The 21357-nt window shown below is 33.4% G+C and overlaps 1 protein-coding gene across 1 annotated transcript; it reads right to left on the bottom strand.

Moving 5' to 3' along the window:
- Nucleotides 1-13511: 13511 nt before the first annotated feature.
- Nucleotides 13512-14243, bottom strand: LOC134260109 (uncharacterized). The gene is made up of 2 exons (XM_062742693.1): nt 13893-14243; nt 13512-13702 (listed from the first exon to the last, which is right to left on the bottom strand). The coding sequence occupies exons 1-2, from the start codon at nt 14239-14241 to the stop codon at nt 13512-13514; spliced, it is 540 nt and encodes a 179-aa protein (XP_062598677.1). The 5' UTR covers nt 14242-14243.
- Between the last annotated feature and the right edge of the window lie 7114 nt (nt 14244-21357).

Below are 21357 nucleotides of genomic sequence, written 5' to 3'. Positions count from 1 at the left end.
CACTGCATTTAATTTCCAGCATTTTGCATAGGATTTCCGACATGCTTAAAATTTCAATTCCGAAAATTTTATTTTATTTCCGACATTTTTTGAATTTCTTGGATACTCTATCTGCAGGATCCCTTTCTGACAATTTTTTTGCTTGCCAAACAGCTGTAAATAAAATTTTAAATATATTTATTTCATGTTCAAAAAATAAAAACATATTTATAATTCAATACATACTTATACAAGTAGTAATACTTCTATTAATATCTTTCCCTGTGCTACATGTACAGGCGTAATTGTGATGTCTTCGTATTAAACATTCTACTGTTTTTTGAGAATTCCTTCAACGATGATTGTTTTTTTCCTATGGCCGTGTAGGAACGGGGGGGTAGGCTATTATGCCGATACTTAGCTATAGAATACTATTGAAAACTTCACTACAATATACATGTGCCCCCTCAATAATAATATCTGACGATCTTCTATTTTTTGGTTTGTTTGCCAAGGAATTTTCGGTTGTTAATAGTGCCCAAACTGAAAATATATGGTTGTAACCCCCCTCTTACCCCCCGAAATTGCTTACTAAGGATCTGTATTTACCAGAAGTGGTTTCTGTATGCCTTTTAATTTCCATCCTTGCATATCTGAGTTCAATCTTAAAACTGCACTTTAAAAGGGAGATGTGCCTCTGAGAATTTCAGGTCACCTGAGTCTGTCTTTCAGGTGACCTATTGCTATCTCCGTTCGTCGTAGTACGTCATTCGGCGTTTTTTTAGCTTCTTCTCTGGAACCACTGAAGAACCACTGAACCAATTTCAACCAAATTTGAAATAACCCATCTATGGGTAAAAGAGGAACACAAAATTGTGAATTTCAGGGTCCCTGGGGCCTGAGGGGTGGGACCAAAACCACTAAAATTAATGCAGTCTTTAAAAATCTTCTTTACTTCTAGACATCAATTGCAAGCAGTGAAACTGTTGGAATGATTGTAATGAGCATTGAGTCTTCTACACTGTACCAAAATAGTAAAATTCTTTGCCCCAGAATCAGGGCTCTATATGCTAGGGCTGGGCTAAATAGATTATATAGTGAAAATTATTTCTTTAAAAATCTTCTTCTCTGCTCCTAGGTAAAATTAATTAAGTACATGGTTACGATGAGAAAGAATTCCTATTTTACAGTAGTGAATTTCATGACCTTTGGGGCTTAAATGATTATATAGTTTAATACATGCATTAATTCTTTGAAAAATACATAGTTATGATGAGGAAGGGTGCCTCATCTATAATCGTGAACTTCATGGCCCCAGGGTCAGGAGTTCTGGTGTTAGGCCAAAGGTGCAGGGCTCTTTTGATTATATAGTAAACATGCATTTTTAAAATTGAAAATCTTCTTAATTCTCTGTCCCTGGGTAATAAACAACTAACTACATGCGTAGTTACAATGAGGAAGAGTGCCTCTTTGAAAATTGTGAATTTCATGGCCAAAGGGTCAGGTTGTGAATTTCATGGCACAAGGACCAGGATTTCTGGTATTACTTAGGTAGGGGCTCTAATCATCAAATGGTGAAATTGCAATAAATCTTTGATAATTAATCTTCTTCTTTGCTCCCAGGTATTTAACAAACTGACTACAGACATATAGCTATGATATAGCTATGATCGTTCTTCCAAAATTGTGAATTCCAAGCCCCCCGGAACAGGGGTATCATAGAGGGCTGGGTTTGGGGGGGGGGGGTCTTTGTCTATATACTAAAACTGAATTATTTCTTTGAAATCCACTCCATGATGTTATAATAAAACATTTATGATGAGCAAGAATTGTGAAATGTGTGGACCTGAGGGTCAGGGGTTCTTATGGGATGGGGACACTACTGAGTAATGCTGAATATTACTTAGAGTGGTTGAAATGCATTTTTTTTATTCCCCTACTCTGTCTATGGTTATAAAGTTACCAAACTACATAGGCGTCGGAACCAAGGGGGGGGGGGGGCTAGGGGCTTATTCTTTTCCTAGTATAGACATTGAACATTGCTGCGTAGGTTTAGCCCCCCACTTTCCACAGACACCTTGCAGAATAGGTTTAAAATTAGGAATTCAAAGTGGTGCTGTTTGGAAAAAATTTGGTACTGAATATCGAACCTAACCCCCCCCCCCCCATGTCATGGCCTTTGGTTTAAAACATAACCCAAAATCAATTGAAAAACTCATTATTTTGGATTTCAATGATTTATTCATGATTTATTCTGTAATATATTTCATGAGTTAAGTCTTAAATCCTAGCTACTTTCTTTGCAGAAAAGTACTGCTTGAAAAATGTCAGAGATGAAAACTTTAAAATATCGGAAGTGAAAACAGTTCTGGAAATAAAATGCAGTCATTGAAACCATTATCTATGGAAAATTACGGAAGCCTTTTGGTGCCACGTACGAAAAATACGATTTATCTGGCGGCCGCTGTAACGACGAAAAGTGACCCCCGTAGAATATTGACCGGGGGTCATTTTTCTACGTAGAAATTTGACGCCCTAGTCAATATTCTACGTAGAAAAATGACCCCCTTTTTGGTAGAAACTATGGCCTTGGGGTCATTTTCCTCCGTGTGCATTGTAGAAAAAAGACCCCGTAGAATAATGACCCCTTGTCATTTTTTGATGCAAAAACATTCTTTTTGGTAGGAATATTCTTGTTAGACGAATGCATACGGGTAATATCAAGCGGCCTTTTGATATGAAGTGTTCATTTCTGAAAGTTTTTAAGCTTAAATAACGAAATCAAAGCTACATTATACTACTATACTTTACATTGATAATACAAATCTTTTTATCCCCATGAAAGGAAAACAATATCTATTAAATGTTCTAAGGCTATTAGAGCAAAGATACGCGCATTTATAGATTTGCTTATTACATTTTATACAATAGGTTTCCACAGTTGTCATTTTAATCTTTAAAAAGGTCAGAAAAAGAAACTTTAAAAAGTTTCCATAATTGTAAATATCTTTTATTTTACCCTGGATAAATAATTCGTAAAAATCCAAATAATTTTTTTTTTGCAAAAGTTAAACGTTTTTGATCCCTACTTTTAAAACTGCCGAGAAAAAGGGCGCTTGCTTAGAAAATTGGATGTAATGAAAACATTTTTTTTCTATGAATAAAGTTTCAAACTTCTCATAAAAATAGGGATGATTTAATTTGTAAAAATAAGTACAAAATTAAATTGCTTATATGACCTATGATACTAGGGACACAAAAAGTGGAAAGCTCAAAACCTTTAAAGTGTCTTTTGTCTTCTGCTAGTGTCAACAAAACCTCTATAACAAAATGGGGTTGTAGCATTAAAAATGAATAACTTTAAGAAGAAGTGCTCGTCTTACCAAAATTTGGCACATGTAATATCGTTTTTCCCCTTTCTACATGTGCTAACATGAGATGATTTTAGGATTTTTTTACCAATAGAAAGAAAAGAAACAAATGTTGGATTATGAAAAAATTGTCAGTTTACATACCGTATAAGCAGAATTTTTAGCGAGGATTTAATTTTGGCATTATTAGCGAGGGTGCCAAAATTGCTAAAATTGAAAATCGCTAAAAATTAATTGCGCTTTATTTCTAAATCTTCTTTTGTGAGCTTTTTTAAAACCGCTAAAATTACATCTCGCTAAAAATAAAATACAATATTTTTTAGGAGAAATCGCTTAATTTGCATCTCGATAAAATTTCCACTCATATGTATTAAATGCATGCCCCCGTAAACCAAGTTTCGGGGTTATATAGCTTTTACTTGTCCGTCCGACTGTCTGTTTGTCCGCAAAAACTTTAATCTTGCCAATAACTTTAATTTGACTGGGTGGGACCATGACTTTCATATTTCATGATCACAGATGTATTTTTGTGACAAGACCTTTCTTTGGGTACAACCAATTTTGACCTTGGAGTGTGACACAATTTTATGCAATAAAATAATTCCAAACTTTTAATTTGGTCTTAAGTTTTGAACAATATCTGCTAGAACTTTAAATATCGAATTAATGTCATGATAGACTAAGAGTTCATTTGTATTTGCAAAGTTTGTGTCTAAGAAAATCTCAAATGAAAGGGGATGTTACTGCAACCATATGTCAGGTGTCTGTGGGCTAAAAAGTGTGAAAAAAGGTTTTTTAAAATTGAATTTATAGACATCTGAGAAGGTTGACTTATTATTCACTCAGATGTAAATTTTTGGGGAATTTCTTAATTCATTATAAGAACGTTCTTGATGTGTCCATAAAACAATACGAAATAGGAGCAGAGCAAATACGGACCTCAAAACATCAGAGGTGGGATCAGGTCAGGTGCCATGGAGGAGTGAGCATACCTTGCTGTCCGGTCACACCCGCCGTGTGCTCCTTGTCATTATCGGAAAATAACGGAAAAATCCGTCGTCAATTCAGTGTATAAATAATGGAATAACAATTGGTACGAAAAACGTCAGTCAGAATTTGACCCAATGATAAATTGTATTTGCTGACAAGGTCATTGTATCGAACATTGATCGATGACTAGTAATTTAAACGAGACTTCTGATATTTTTGTTTCATCAACTTATTTGTCAATAATTTACCTCGTTCAAGAAATTGTTCATAGGTAGAGAATGCTCTTGTGTATCAAATGAATTGAGATATATAAACTCCATATTCAGATGACGAAGGTATATTGTTGCGTAAGTAAGGGAAGTTGACGATAGAAAAGTTAAAGTCATCACGTTTATCATAGAGCTTGGTTGTTAGATTACCATTAACGTCTTTTTCAAGTAAAATATCCAAGTATGAAATAGATATGTCAGACTCCATGGTATCTCTTATCTCTAGCTCACCATAATATATCGTGTCATTTTCGGAACAAAACCTTTGAATTATTAAAAAAAACACCCAATATACTAGTACTAAATGATAAATTTATGCTCCTGGATGAATTAATATTCATTGGGATTCTGCAAGCCAAAAAAAAATCCATACCAGATACATTGTTTATAATGCTTCTATTCAGATATGCAATCAAATATATGTTGGGAAGGACATTCCCCCTCCTTACATTTGAAAGTATAAAAAATATCAGGAGACACGGATATAAGGTTTTATTGTATAAAAAAGTAGGGGGTCAAATTTCTATGGGGGTCATTTTTCAACGTGTGTGGCGTCATAGAATTACTGGTTTGGAATGTTTTTCTACGGTCGAAAAATGACCCTACATGTCGTAGAATATTGACCAGGGGGTCATTTTTCTACGTAGAAAAATGACCCCCTGGTCAATATTCTACGGGGGTCACTTTTCGTCGTTACACCGCCACTTATTATTTGGCGACCGCCACTTATATATCTGGCGGCCGCCACATAATTTATACGGCGGCCGCCACATAAATTTTTTTGCAAAAGGGGAGTGTTATTGGGTTAAGAAGATGGATGTTGACACAACCGCTGCCTATTGATAAACAAGCAAATTCAAAGAATTGTGGTCCCCCGCTTTCGGTGTCTTTTTGGGTGATATTTTTTATGACATTTTGTGTCTAAATAATATGGACGCCCTATCATAAATCATCTATTTAAAAATTATCACTGAACTCCAAGGTCAAGGTCAAAGGGTTAATGTTCTTTTATCCAATGAAAAGCTTTCTCAAAAGGATTACATATGTGAAGTATGATATGAAAGTCCTAGCTCTTACCATTTAAAAGTTATGGTCAAGGTTGAAGTTTTCTCAAAAGTACAAAATATTTCCAAGGTCAAAGTCAAGGTTGTTGGTGGTATCAAATGAAAGGTCTTGCCACAAAGAATACATATATGAAATATGAAAGTCCTGGTATCTATTGTTCAAAAGTTGTAGCCAAGGTCAAAGTTTTTGAAAATTAGGTCAAACTCCAAGGTCAAGGATCAAGGAACAAAGCTCTTTATATTCAATGAAAGGTCTTCTCACAAGAATTATATATATGAAGTATGAAAGCCCTAGCCCTTACCATTCGAAAGTTGTGGTCAAGGTTAAAGATTTTTCATAAGACTGAAATTTCCAAGGTCAAGGTCAAAAGGTCAAAGTTTTTGGTATCCAATAAAAGGACTTGCTACAAAGAATACATATGTGAAATAAGAAAGTCCTAGCACCTACCATTCAAAAGTTATGGCCAAAGTAAAAGTTTGGAAATTTTGTGTAAAAGTGGGTCAAACTCCGAGGTCAAGGTCAAAAGGTTAAACTTGGTGGTACCCAAAGAAAGGTCTTGTCACAAGCAATAAACATATGAAATATTAAAGTCATAGCTCCACTGAATCAAAAGTTATGGGCAAGTTTAAAGTTTTTGTGACGGACGGACAGACTGACGGACAGACGGACAGACAGACGGACGGACAAATGAGATTTAATGTCCCCTCGCTTTCGCCAAAGCGGGGACAAAAAGTTAATGATAAAAAACGAATTCTGAAATGTTGGAACACCATTCTTAGAAATCCAAAATGCAAAACTTTCTTTAATTCTCAATTCTTAATCATAGCTTACAGCAAACACAAGAATATAGGTGACGAGATAACCCTGTCTCACCTAAAACTAATACCATGATTTATGTCCGTGACCCCTGATGAGGCTTCTTAATAACCAAAACACTCTACAAATACTTGCATAATTCAAATCAAATATTAATCTGCTCTATGCAAAAATATATCCACTAGAAATGTGGATTGGAGTGTTGGTTCATACCAAATCTCTTATAAGTTTGGTTGATTGATGTCGCTAATATAATTTTTACACTGTGTTATCTGGCGGACGACATATACATTATGTGGCGGCCGCCAAATGTTATGTAGCGGCCTCCAGATATATAAGTGGCGACCGCCGGATAAACAAGTGGAGGCCGCCAAATTATAATTGGCGGTCGCCAGATAAAATATTTTTCGTACGTGGCACCAACGGGCTTCCGTAAAAACATCCTTAATTTGTTATCATATGATTTTTGCCCGTTCACACATACAAGAAATTTTGCCCCGTTTTAAATTCGACCAGTCACAGTTCTGTTTAAGAATTTATACTGTGTTTTTTGAACTCGCCCCATTTTAAATTCACTCACATGTAGTTGTTGCCATGACAACAATTGATGGAACATTTCATATATTTTTTCAGCACTCTCCACAAATACAATCATCAACACATTAATTTAATATTCATTTCCATGACGAACACTGATCCAAAAGTCAAATCTCTTTACAGGAGGCATAGGGTACATTGGTTGCAATGCACTGGGAATCGTTGCCATGTGTTGATTAAAGACGAAAAAAAAAATTAAGATCGACCAACAGTTCATTGTCAGTTTCTGACTTAATTTGAATAAGCCTCAATAAGATTACACGAATACACGCCAAATTTACCTTTCTTTGCCTTGTTGCTATGGAGAACCTGCCGTTGCTATAGAGATAAAGAATTATGCAATATTCAATAATGTGCTAGGGAAACCGAATATAATTATACTATTTTAAAGTTTGTATCTCGTTTATCATAAATAACCGTTCAGTTGATTTTCCGTAAACTTATTACATTGTTTCTCATTTTATGCATCAAAAAGCCCATTTTTGTTGCTAGGCAACAGATTCGATTTTCAAAAGAGTCCATGGATTTGACTTCAAATTCTAAAAGAGAAATACCTCTGCTTTTATGTGAGATGCATGCAACAACTGTATTAATCTGGCCATTTTTAAAATTTGGTCTTAAATATTGCCAAAATCACGAAAAATGCTGAATCAGCAAAACTTGTAAAACATGTGTACCTTCCAATGTCTACCACAGAACTGACTTAGGACCTAAATATTTTTTATTAGATTATTAGAACATAATAAATGTGTATAATTCTCATGGTATTTACGTGTTATTTTAAGCCTCAAAGATAGGTGATTTTTTGTCCTTCAACACTGAAAAATCCGCCGGTTGCTAAGAAAATTTCTTTGGCCGGATTTCCATGGTTACCATGACTCAAAACATTTTCCATTTTACATACATTGTTCATACTTCAAAATAAATCTATGAGTGGAAAATCATCAAATTCTGAAAACCTTCATGTATCACTAGTCTTTTCAACAGTTTTGTCAGATTTTTATGTGGATTGGTACTTAAATACATACGACTACATGCACAAACTCTTACAATTGTGCATTATGGGATGCTTTTACACAAAGAAAGGAACACATAACACTAACCGGAAAAAAAACTGTTATTTACAAACCATGTTTGATGGCTTTCCACACCATTTTTGCTGATTTTTAATTCATTTCTGGTGACTTTCTAAAGAGCCTGATTGTCATCTCTTTAGCTTTATTATTGACAGAGAAAAAAAATTCCTTAAATTCCTTGGAATATCAAAGGGAAAATAAGCCATTTGCTCACAACCTTAAATTTGAGCTCTTGAAGGCTCAAGTGAGCTTTTCTTATCACATTTTGTCAGGCGTCCGTCTGTCTGTCTGTTATTTTTTTTTTTTACATTTCAGACTTCTTCTTAAGAACCACTGGGCCAATTTCAACCAAACTTGCCACAAAATATCATTGGGTAATGGGGATTCAAGTTTTTAAAGATAAAGGGTCATACCCTCTTCCAAGGGGAGAAAATTAATAATTAGTGAAAAATTAATGAAATTCCTTTTTAAAAAAAAATCTTTTTAAGAACAACTGAAATAGGAAAGATAAAACTTAGGTGGAAGCATCCTCAGGTAGTGTAAATTCAAGGACAAGATAGGGTAACGGCCGAATCTGGCCACTTATTTCATGTAAAAATCAGAACACCGACAAAATTGTGACAGTTTGTACTTAGGAAGTTAAAATGATGCTAACTTTCAAACAAGCACTAATTTAGATTCAAAACTTACGTGTACAAGGAAGCCAAGAGAGGTTGCAGAAGTAAGACATTTTCCAGAATTTCGTCAATTCTTGTGGAATTTCATCATATTTGAGATACTTTTCTCTTCGATTCGCAAAACATAGAGCACAAGCTAGCCTATCTGAGATTTTTACACATAAACTGCATATGATATTGTATAAAATATATAAATTAGGTAGATAGGCAAGCTTGTGCTCTATGTTTTCCGAAACAAAATGTGCTGTCAAATGGATTTAAAGTTGAGATATTCTAAAAATTGATGTTAAATCTCCTGGTCTGAAATTACAGTGTATACCTCATGATGCAAGTATTTTTTAGCTATTAAGTAAACAATTTAATTATATATCACCAAAAAACTATAAATTTGTAAATGCATTTAATGGTGTTTTCTGACATAAAGAATATCATGACATTAGAGATACTTCAACCAGATCTAAAAATACATTCACATTTACAGGGAATTATGGGGCTGGGGCAGGATATATGAAAACATAAGGATGTTATGAGGACACATAAAACTATTTAAATAACAGTACTGGCTGTATAGTATTGTTCAATTGTCATATTTATTACAATCAATTATAGAAGCCAAATAACAAATGTCTATTTCTGTCTGACAAATTTTTGGGAAAATATCCTATTTTATAAAAAGAAATCTTTTTGAGGTCTAATCTATAATCACATATTAGAAATATTATCCTCATTTAAATTGGTTACAGTAGTTATTCAATTCAAAACACTTTCTACACATGAAATGCCATTTCTTTGTTAACTAAATGTTACAGTATAATGTACACCTTTACATGTATCAGAACAAACACTTTAATGCATCCAGTTCTAACTTCCACCATCTTGAAGAAATATGTTGACATTTATTGAAGAACATAATTATTCACTCTTAAATTTGTATTAGGTTAATCAAAAAACATTCTTCATCATAAAATAACAACAGAATTTTCTTTTAAACCTGTGCATGTGTAGATTTAGACTTTTTGGTGAAAAAAAATCCTTAGTCACATGAAAATATATAAATGTATACAGACCTCATTATATACTTATTCTAGTCAATGTAAATACTTAAATATAAATGTATATAAACTAATTAATTAATTAATATTCTTATAATCTCTATCACAGTCTTACAATTTGTTTGCTAAGCACTCCATTGGCATGATACATTGTGTTATATAAACTTTATATCAGTTGTTAACAACATAGGCCCTTCTAAAAGTAGGCACACAAATTCATTTATCAGAATTTACAATGAACGACATGTATTAAATGCCTTCAGTAACATTGGATAGTTTGTATAAATCCAGGGCAGCATACGTGTTAGCTTAATAAATGTAACAGTTTTAAATTCTTAATGAATGTCAAAATAACTTGAATGTGTACGTGCAACATAAATGTATACTTTTTTATTTAAGGAATGACTCTAATTCTTGGCATATTATCGAGTTTAAGGATGTATTCTTATGATACGCGGAAAAAAACGTGCATTAAACTTTTCTAATGCTTATATTTTTCTGAAAGTGTAATATCCAAGGAATAATTTAAAGACAAGAAAAGTGTATGTTAGTGTTCATCTAAGAGAGGTTCAACCCTTTGAACATAGGCAAAATTGAGGATGGGAAATTTCCTTAAAAATGCTACTAGACAATAAAATACCTCATAAAACTTATAAATACAGTGAATTAAAACTTAATTTGGCTTAAATTTACTTGAAAGTATTGCAATGTTGAATTTTTAAACAAAATATGAGCAAATAAATACCAATTAGATAACTTGTACCCAAAAATGTTGTTCACCCATGTCAGAATTAGGCACATTTTTCCCTATAAAATTGCTCGAAAAACCAAAGAAAAACATATTTCTACAATTAAACTTTTTAAGAAAATTGTTGTCCAGTTTCCTTAGGTATTATGGCTTCTTTTCATAGCATGAAAAGTAGGGGTTAGTGCACATATAAGAAAGTTTTGATATTTTTTATATCCCCACCCCATGTTTCTTTTTCAGCATTTAATGAAAATAAATCAAGCATTTGGGCATCAAAGTATGTGTTTTATTCACCAAATATTCAAAATTAGTGTGATAATTTCAGGTAATATTTACAATTTTGTTAGGAAAAGATTTTTAAGAACAAAAAGTAATCAATTAACACATTAAACTTCACAATAGTCTGTTGGATGTCCTCTCTTTCTCTTGGCCTGGGGGTTCCAGATTGGGTCCTGGTTTTTGGTGTTGGATGGTGGCTTCACAGGGATTAGTCAAATCCAGTCCCACTTTCTCAGTCTGATTTTTATGGTTTTCTCCATCTGATTTTAGTGGATCTTAAATCCTGCTCTCTTCTAATTGCCTTCATTAGTGATTCTTGTGAAAACAAGACTTACCTGTAAAAAATTTTTTAAGAAAAAAATTAGATTATAATTTACTGGTAATATCATTATTCAAAAAATGGAAAATCATTGTTTTGTCTATCTGACTTTGTTTTTATGAACTCAGGCCTGTCGTTTAGACTAAAATAATTTCTACATGTTCCATGATGTTTCAGAAATATTCCATTTTTTTAACCAGCATAGGCCGCCATAGAATGAAGCGACCTAGTTTCTTACCGAATGTAAACAGCTAAAAATTATAGAAGTTATCTTATTATTTTCTTACGGTATGTCTATAAATTTGAGATAGAGATTCTGCATTTACAATATCAAAGGTAATTTATCATATACTAAAAGCTCAAGTTGTAATAAAAAAGATAATACGAATGTTGTCGTCTGCACGCCTCTGGAGACCTTAGGCCTAACGTTACGTACATATTACATGTAATATGCTATGTTTGAGTTTGCGGTGTGACAGTATACTATGTATTTTGAAACCTTTGTATCTATAACACATAAACATTGCTATTTTCAATCAGTTTGAAAGCATTGTTAACCTACATTTTCGCTTTTCCACTGCGTCAACACACTTCGGCGCTCTTGGCTGGCATGTTTGGGTACCGCTTTCGAGAATGTTCCTGTATGCTTAATTGTGATCTCGACAATTTTTTTAATGTTTTAAAATTTCTGTCGGTTGGCTCTTTCAATGGAGTGCCATTCGGCATTCCTGTCGCTTTGAAACGGGCGATCCCGTCTTCTTGAGTCTTCCCCTCTCGATGTCGATTTCAGACTTTCTTAGGCCTATGTCGTAAATATCGTAATTTTGCACACGTGTTGGTCATTTATAGAACATAGAAAGATTTTTTATTTAAAAATAAATATAGTTAAACATATAAATCATAAAAACTTTAAAAACTTCTTTGTAAATTGTTATCAGTTTGAGTTTTACAACATGTCTAAGTACGAAGACCCACTTGGGGTAAATTGATCAGAAGAATTCATCCTTAATCTGGTTTGGGTCAGTTTACGCTTTATAATCCGCGAAGCGGATTATTAAAAAAGCGTAAACTGACCCAAACCAGATTATACTCGATAATATGGCCAAGAATTAGAGTCATTCCTTATTTAATTAAAAGATAAATAATTCAATTTTTAATGATAGGAATAATTTATTTTTACATTAAATTTAAATTTACAAGTTAACTGTGATACGCGCATGAATATGCTTAGCAACGCCCGACGAAAGGACGGCAGACATCTTGGAATACACAAAGTGCAGTGCCGGGTATTTTTCAAAATTGAAAACACAGATATTAAATGTGGAGTTTGCCATGAATTCTGCTGAAAGAATATTCGAGGATTGAAGGGAAACTATCCCGGGATTGGATGACGAGGCGGAAATGGGAACGTTAGATGACATGCGATCAATGGACTGGTCCTCAGTCTGCGATTTAGGAATACACCCTCGGCTGCATGTAGAAACGGTAAGTCTGCTAAGTGTGTCGCTCATGTTTTTCTTTTGGATCGTGGTACAGCCTCTGTTATAACTTCTAACCGAAGCTTCACTCTTGTGTCCGCTCATATGCATTATGTGTCTTATTCCATACCCGGCATCGTTCATGCTCTGAATAGCTGTTGCCCGTAAACAGTGGGCTGTGTACCTTCGGGAGCAATTAGAATGCTTTGAAATGTCTGCCATAAATCTAGTAAATTGGTATGGTTTAAGTGGAATGTTGTCATACCAAATTTCCAAGTTTTCAGGGGAAGAAAGTGCGGCTTTGATACAACGATTAAACAGGAACTCAGCATTTGGATCTGTTTTTGATATAAAGAGTTTAAACGTTTTTAATGGACATTTATCTCCGGCGCTAGGCACAGCATACATGCGCTTTTCCTTTGGATTTTCTGTAGAGTCGATCCCACCTTGCCAATTTTTTTGTTTTGTTTCGTGAGATAATGTAACATACTCATCGCCATTTTCATCCGTTTTGAAAACAAAAGAGTCCCGTTTCAGTTGGTGATGGAATTCTAATCCACGTGTGACAAATTGCATTGAAATTATGAATCATGTTCTGAAGCGGAGGGTGATTGGATTTTCTGTATCAAAAAGGTAAGCAGAAATTTTGAGCAAATCAGCTTGAGGTATAATTTCCTTATGTTGTGTAGGCTTTGATAGGCCGTCCTGCAGCTTTTTCTTCAATTTTCCATCTAGAATGTTGTTACTAGTGCGAAATTCCCTTCCCCTAACAATATCAAAATCCCGTCCCAAGTCCTATAGGTATCTGTTGAGTGCTGATCTGACAGATTTGAAAGAATTTTTATGGTATTCGATATTTTGGCTAGGTTTTCGTTTGTCTGACTGTTTACATGCTTCTGCATAAAATCTGCCAAGGAGTGTGTTCAAATCACTGGCAGAAATGGTCTCGAAATCTGTCAGGTATCCTAGTGATTCCATACTCCAATCTAGAAAAAAAGGGGGGGGGGGGGGTAAAAATTGTCAAAACACCAGAAGAAACACCTGGATAGCTTAAAGAAAGCGCTTATGATCATATGTCATGAGAGATTTGGGTGCAATTCCCAATCTGGGTTAAAATAATGGTGTATTGTTATATTAATATTGCTTTACCCCTTTCAACTTATAAAGATTTTTTACCTTGAAATAATTTAACACCCCATTTGGTGTTATTTTTAGTAGATCTTGACTGCCTTTTTTCCTGTAGGTCACAAAGTTCCTTTTCTGTGGCAGTTTTAAACCTCTTACATGTAGATTGTCCACAATGATTTTCGAATTTTGGTGGCGCAAAGTTTTCTTTTCTTTCATCAGAAAATGCAGCCTCTAATTCCTTAATTGCATCTTCTGCTGATGTGGAAACAATTTGTTCCAGTTGGAATTCGTCATCAAGGAGGAAGTCTAGAGCCCCCAAGTCTATATCATCTTCATTCTTTGTTGATTGATCAAGATGTTGATTAAAATTAAAATTTAAATCAAAGTTTGATGCCATGTTTAAAAAAGATGTTTATAAACAAAGCAGACGTTCTGTGACCGGATGTCACAGAAAACATTACTCACCCAAAATCAATCCTTAATTTTTTTGCTAAATGTGCATAAATGGAAGAAGAGATCTTACTTTAACTAATACATCAATAAAGTTGATGAAGAATTTATACTTTTTAATCATTTTATTTCCTTTACTATCTAAGTTACATAAATCATGTAAACAAACAGTTACATGCATATGCATATATATATAATATTTACATTCACATACATAAAAAGTAGTTCCGGCAGGGGTTGTCAAGGGGGCGTGGCACCAGAGCTAACCAGATTATACAAAATGGAATAAATATTTCCTTTGTGTTTAACCAATAAAAATGCATGGTACAAACAAAATTAAATTATTAGAGAAGAAACATACTAACGTTTAGTTAGTTTTTTTCTTATACAAATCTTATAAGTAAAATTCTATCATCTAAACTCAATATAACTGGCATTGGATTCGCCCATTTATAATATTAAGGGAAATACACTTCAAGCAAACTTTTTGCAGAACATTAGGTTCTAACAATCATACAAATATAATAATTAATGAATCTAGATCCAACATCAATAATTCTTATATCGTACATATAGCGTAGTATCTAAGATATGATTTAGGGAAATTTTAAGGAATATTGATTAAAGCAATGCTATGTTTGTTACCCTCAATTTTAATTGTGGTGTTTTTCCTTGAAGTTTAGTGTTCTGTATTAGCAATACAGAACGGGACTGTGGTGGGCGGAGCTACTTTCCGTTCTGTATTAGCCCTGTATAAAGTATTGTATTTGCCAAATATTCTGCATCTAAAATACAGCACGGTCTAAAAATAAATCTGATTCAATTTAGCAAAAGCACGTACAAATAGTAAATGCTGATGTTTTCCTATTATAATTTTGGAGAAATACCCAGTATTTTCCTGAGAATGTAAAATGTCAAAATTTCTCAATCACTTTTTAAAAACTTATTCTACACAGAATCTACACGTAATTTCGATCCAAAGTAAGAGAAAAAATTCGCAATAACGGAAAAACATCCACTCTCCTCGTGCAAAATCATTCAAGTCCATTATTCCGCGTTTTTATCTTTTAAAATCCTTCTCGCTGACGACAGCCACACATCTCTTTCATTTCGTTTTCATTGTCGCAATTCCATTTGAAAATAAATCCGTGACATCAAAGTCCATCGAAGAATTTTCTGTAAATCCTGTTTTTGTTAATCTAGTTAAACAAGGATTTTAAGACCCCTGAAATATATTATAATAAATCTCCATGTACAATAGATCACAACAATGACGTTTTAATCCTCCAATTTATCCATGAAGACTATCACTCGATTACGTCTACCCCGTAAAATTGTCAAAACTAATCTGACCGAATTTTACGTTTTTCGTGGAAATATATAAACTGTGGATGCGTACAACCCGTCGGGGCCTCATCTACAGAACTCTGGCGGAAGTTTGTATGCTGCAAAGTTATAAAGTGGGCGGAGATATTTTTGATTGATCGTTTCACAAATCATTTAGAGAACTGGCCAGGTTCTGTATCGTAATACAAATTTGGGGGTGGAGACTCGTACTGCGCACTCGTATCCACCCCCAAATTTGTATCTACGATACAGAACCCGTATCGTTCTCTAAATAATACTTGTGAATAACACACATGAATTATAATTATTATGAGGGCCTAAAAAATAAATGTTTACAACATGCATATATGTCAAGAATCTGTGAATGGAATGGACAAAGGGAAATTTTCATGAATGTTTAAAATATCCAAAGGACTTTAAACTGTGAATATCAAAGAAAAATTGCAAATATATGCTATGTTTTGAAATTAGTTTTCATAACAGGCCTGCTTGCTGCTGTCAAAAAGCTGCCATTTCTCTGTTTCATTACACTATACAAATATTTTTGTCAAATTTCAGTTTTTCAATGAATCTAAAATTTCATTACGACAGTCAACATGGTCAAGCTTTCATTGTAAATAACGAGTAAAAAAGGGGTAATTAATTGTTTTATTATACCGATATATATTGAAAAGTATGAATTTCTAACCATTGTATCAATTCTATCCTTGATCCGGATCGGGATTCGCTACAGACCGGGTAGTGAAGTTGTTTAGATTACGTCTGCAAGTCGTGTAAGTTTTTGCATCTTGATTTACTGATTAAAACAACATTTGGTTGATAGCGACATACATTGTTTTAACTAACGATTACTTTTCCTCTACACAGTCAAAATCTAACACAGAATTCAACTCCTAAAGAACAGCCTCTACATACTATTGAACTGAATAGTAACGATATATTGAAACGATATATAGACCAATCCACACTTTTCAAAAGTTATGTCCCTTGGCTGCCATTTTAGGGGATAAACCCATACAATCCACACAGTAACTTTTGTAGTTTTCAGGTTTGTAACTTCGTTATTTGACTTGAACAAAGCTCTGCCTTTTGTGTACTGATTGCCCCAAGATGGGGCTACCCACACATTGAAAGAAAAAAAATTAAACACAATGGATTTTTCACAGCACGCCCAAATATTTGGTAGCATAAAGAGAAGAAATGACGTTTCTTTCCCTTTTGACCTTTTGGTTGACCCCGCAAAGGGAAACACTTTTGCAAAGTGTGGATTGGACTATTGTAACGATAAAATTTTACCGTATTCTGTATGGTAATGCAAAACAGACCATGCATAATTTTAAAAACATCTTGTTTTTTCGAATAATTATTATTTTATGCATTAACTTTACTCAAAACGAATTTTTGATAAAGCGGTCATTTTCAGCGGTCATTAGAAATATTGACCGGGTCATTATATCCCACGTGCAATGATTCCTAGGTCAGTATTGCTGTAAACAGTACCATTTGGAGTCATTGTTGTGTTTTAAATTTTCTTACCAACCAATCAAATTCGAGTATTATCAATAGAGGTATAATAAATCTCTTTGATAACCAATGGGCAATAAAATTAAAACTTGAGCGGAATTTTCATTTCGTGGTTTCAATACCCCTGTGTGTAGCCACAATCTGTGGCTAAAGTTATCCATTCAGATAAGTTCTTTACCAGTCTGTATTATATTGAACACTAACCTGCTCCTTTAGGTCGGTCAGCTGTTTAGACAGGTTTTTCACTAGTCTGTTTGTAGCTGAGCCTGTAGATTTCGGTGATCACTCAGTTCCCCTTCAATGTCTTCAGCCGTCAGCAACATCGCTCTCAATCAAGGAAACCAACCCAAGTTTTTCTCCTGAGAAAGAAAATCAAAGGAGCTCGAGAGTTATATCTTCTCATGGCAAATTATCTTGATTCATTAAGAAACATAAAAGACAGAGACTTGTCGTTTAAGTATACATCAACATGCTCTGAAATCAGTAAGTTTATAGATATATTGTAAAAACTTAAGATCCGGGGATATTTTGCTGTTAAATTATCTGCTACACCATGATTAGTTTACTTGACCATCTGGTACGAGTAGCTCTCTGGTCCAGTGAATTCTGTGTGATCCTTGACCTTACCTTGACCATCTGGTACACGTAGCTCTCTGATCCAGAGAATTTTGTGTGATCTTTAACCTTGCCAAGGCCGATGGAGTTACAGTAATAAAGTTAACTATAGTTACATATAACTAAAGTATATTTTGTAAGGTGGTTCTAAGTTGCATTATTATCTCTTTTGAAGTAAGGATTTTGAAAACTCTATAATTATCAGAATAACCTTGTTTTCAACAAGCCAAGTAATGTAATTGTTTTCAATATTTTGACTGAAGATACTACTTTTAACTAACCAATTAAAATGACTAATGGTAGAATTGACCGGTAGACAGTGACTAAAACTAAACGTGTGATACCACCTCTTATCCATAAAAACCTGTTGTAGCCCCTGCCACATAATGAGTAGTTGTTTTAAGATTTAGAATATACAGGGGTTACAGTGAGGTCAGGAAATAGGTCAATTTTCGACATTTCTCATTTTTATGCAAATTTTCATCAATTTTACAGCACATTTTCTTTCGGAAAACATAGAGCACACGCTTGCCTATCTACCAAATTTATGTTTCTTATATACTTATATCAGATGCAGTTTATATGTAAAAATCTCAGATAGGCAAGCTTGTGCTCTATGTTTTCCGAAATGTATCCCAAATATGATAAAATTCAACCAGAATTGAGGAAATTCTTGAAATGCCCTATTTCTGCGCCCTCTAGTGGCTTCCATGTAAGCTTTGAATTAAAATTAGTGCTTGTTTTAAAGTAAGCATCATTTTTAACTTCTTTACTACACACTTTCACAATTTGACCAGTGTTCTGATTTTTGAAAAAGATAAGGGACCAGATTCGGCTGTTACCCTATCTTGTCCTTTGACAATGAGTCACTGTACAAAAAATAAGAGGTGTAGCAAATTGAAGAGCACATCTCCTAATTTGAATTTTTACATAAATTTCATTTCATTGAATTCTTAAAATCTTAATCTTAGTTTTTACAATTTATTTTTTGCTGGAGATGACAATCACCCATAATGAAATAAAACTACAAAATACTACACTTTGATCTTTTATATACATGTATTTTTCGACGCATTTAATTTTTACGTCAGGAATTTTTAAGATCTTTTATCGGAAGTCTCTTTCATTACCTTTACCGAAAACTCATATCAGGGAAGAGGTATATCAAAATCGAAAATTCTGAAGGTCTTGGTATTCACAAAAGCTCAGTTATATGCAATGAATTTTAATTTCGTAAGTATATTTCACTCCTTTGTCATCTAAATCCAGTCAAACTGGTAATCGTTAAAGGTGGTTAAACTGCAATGATTCTTTCTCCATTTTATTGAGAGGCGGAAATATTTGTTTCAAATGTTGTTCTATATATATGGTAGGTATCCAGGTATGAAATTCGGATTTTATTTTATAAAGCAAATGTTTTTGAAACGAGGTAATGCATGTTCTCATAACCATCTGTAACTTTGGTCATTTGTGCAAGTTTAATGTCTTTGCCATGAAAAAAAATGCAATTCAGGTCTGCTCAATCTTAAATGGTTTGAATATCAAATGACATCTATAAGGATTTTTGCAAATGACGTGTATGTAATCATGTTATGTGTGTTCAAAAATAGCAATGTTCAAATATAATATATTTTCTCGAGTTGGTTCTTTTCAATAATATTTTTTACAAAAACAATATGTCACATACCTGCACCTTTGGTGACAGTACATAAAACATGAAGAAACTTGCATTTAAACAGCTAGGCCTTGCTACTTTAAAAGCTTTTGAAAACTATGAAAAGCCAGTTCGAGTTGTCGAAGCATACAAAAGATTGTATTAACAGATATTATCAATTCTTAATTTGTTTTACTTATTCATTTTTTTTAATCAACGAAAAAAAATAGTGAATTGGAAATAACGACGATATTATTTTATCATCATATAATTATATTTTGGTTGTAACGCGGTATTTAATTGGATGAAAAATTAATCTAAATTGTATTACATTGGTTGCCTACATCACAATGACTAACGTCAAAAGGAATCAATTAACTTGACATAAAGGTTTAACTATGAACAATTTGAAGAAAATACCTTGTTTCCTGAACTTGATAATTAAAAATTTAACTATAAAGAATAAAATAAATAGCAACCCAAATTATACATGTACGCTATAACCTAGGTTGGAGCAGTTTATATTTTTTTATAAATCGTTTTACAATATAACTTGGGTTGCTATTTAATGTATTCCTTAAATATTGTCAGAGTTATAAATCCAGCATTTTATTTTTTTGCTTAAACATAAAGGAAGAAATAAGATTGCAAACTGTATGAGCAAAACGCTTTTCATATACCTGATCCCACGTCAGATGTTTCAGAGGTCCGTGTTTGCTCTGCTCTTATTTTGTATTGTTTTATGGACTTTGAGATTGAATACTGTTCGTTATCACCACATCCTTCTGTTTATTATTATTAATCTTACGTATAATTTTCTTCCGCTTTTTTTTTGTTTCGACATTTATCAATACATTTTTTTGTTCATCGTAAAGGCCATAAAAAGTTAGGAACAAATTTGACTGAACGCTTATAACCTATGACACCTTTCGAATTTATTGCCCCTTATGAAAAAAAGCTTGTTATCGCTACTCCTTTGAAACCATAAACCATGATAATATGAAACCTTCACTAAATTCTTCGATTAATTCAGAGGACTCTTGAATCTATCATTGCAAATTCAAAGTATTCGTTGATCCCTTCAATGGATTATTGCCCCTGAATGTTTTCGACAATTACGAATACTTAAAAAGTTTCAAAATGAGAAGTAGTAAAGAAATGGGAAAAAAAAACTTTTTATTGCTACTTCTCTGAAACCGTAGACCGAAGAGACACCAAATCTTCACTAATGCCCCCAGAATCTTTGGACAAAACTTCATTTTATCAATGTGAAAGGATCTGATGACCCCTTATATGATAAAATACGTTATAACGTCTTTGCTTTGTATTAAACCTTATAAGTTTAAAATAATAAGTCATAGAGGCATGGGCTTAATTGTAATGTGATTCTTTATCTTTGTCCTTAAAAATCTATTCAAGGTCAAAGATCATTATTTCAACACTTTTAAGATTTTCATTTGTTCTATCCTTTGGGCCATTTTTGATTAATTTCAAGGAAATTTCATTTTAAGGATTTACATCAAAACAAAATTGAAATTCAAATAAGGTGGAAAGACCTGTTATTGTTTTGTGAACAATAGGTCTCCTAGATTTTATCCTCTTTTTCTTACACACCTTTTTATTATTTGGTTGAATTATCTTCCTTGCCAACAGGTATATCAAAAATATACGATCCTATTTCAGAATTTAATAGCTATTACATTTTTTCTTCCGTTTAAACGTCTTTGTTTTCATTTTCTGTCCGACTTCCTTTTCGCATGCCAGAGATGGACCTTTGAGGTAATTTAAAGACTGTATCTTTAAATATTTTTCAGTACTTTTCAATCATATATTTTTAAAAAATGAAGATAATGATCAATGCTTAATCATTTAAACAAGACCATTAGCAGCAGAACAAACGGTAACCTTTAAAAAATATCGGAG

This window comes from Saccostrea cucullata, unplaced genomic scaffold, assembly GCF_032062105.1.
Source record: "Saccostrea cucullata isolate Sc308-1 unplaced genomic scaffold, CSIRO_AGI_Scuc_v1 ctg442, whole genome shotgun sequence".
In the NCBI taxonomy this organism is placed as follows: domain Eukaryota; kingdom Metazoa; phylum Mollusca; class Bivalvia; order Ostreida; family Ostreidae; genus Saccostrea; species Saccostrea cuccullata.
This window is presented reverse-complemented; position numbering and strand designations above follow the sequence as displayed.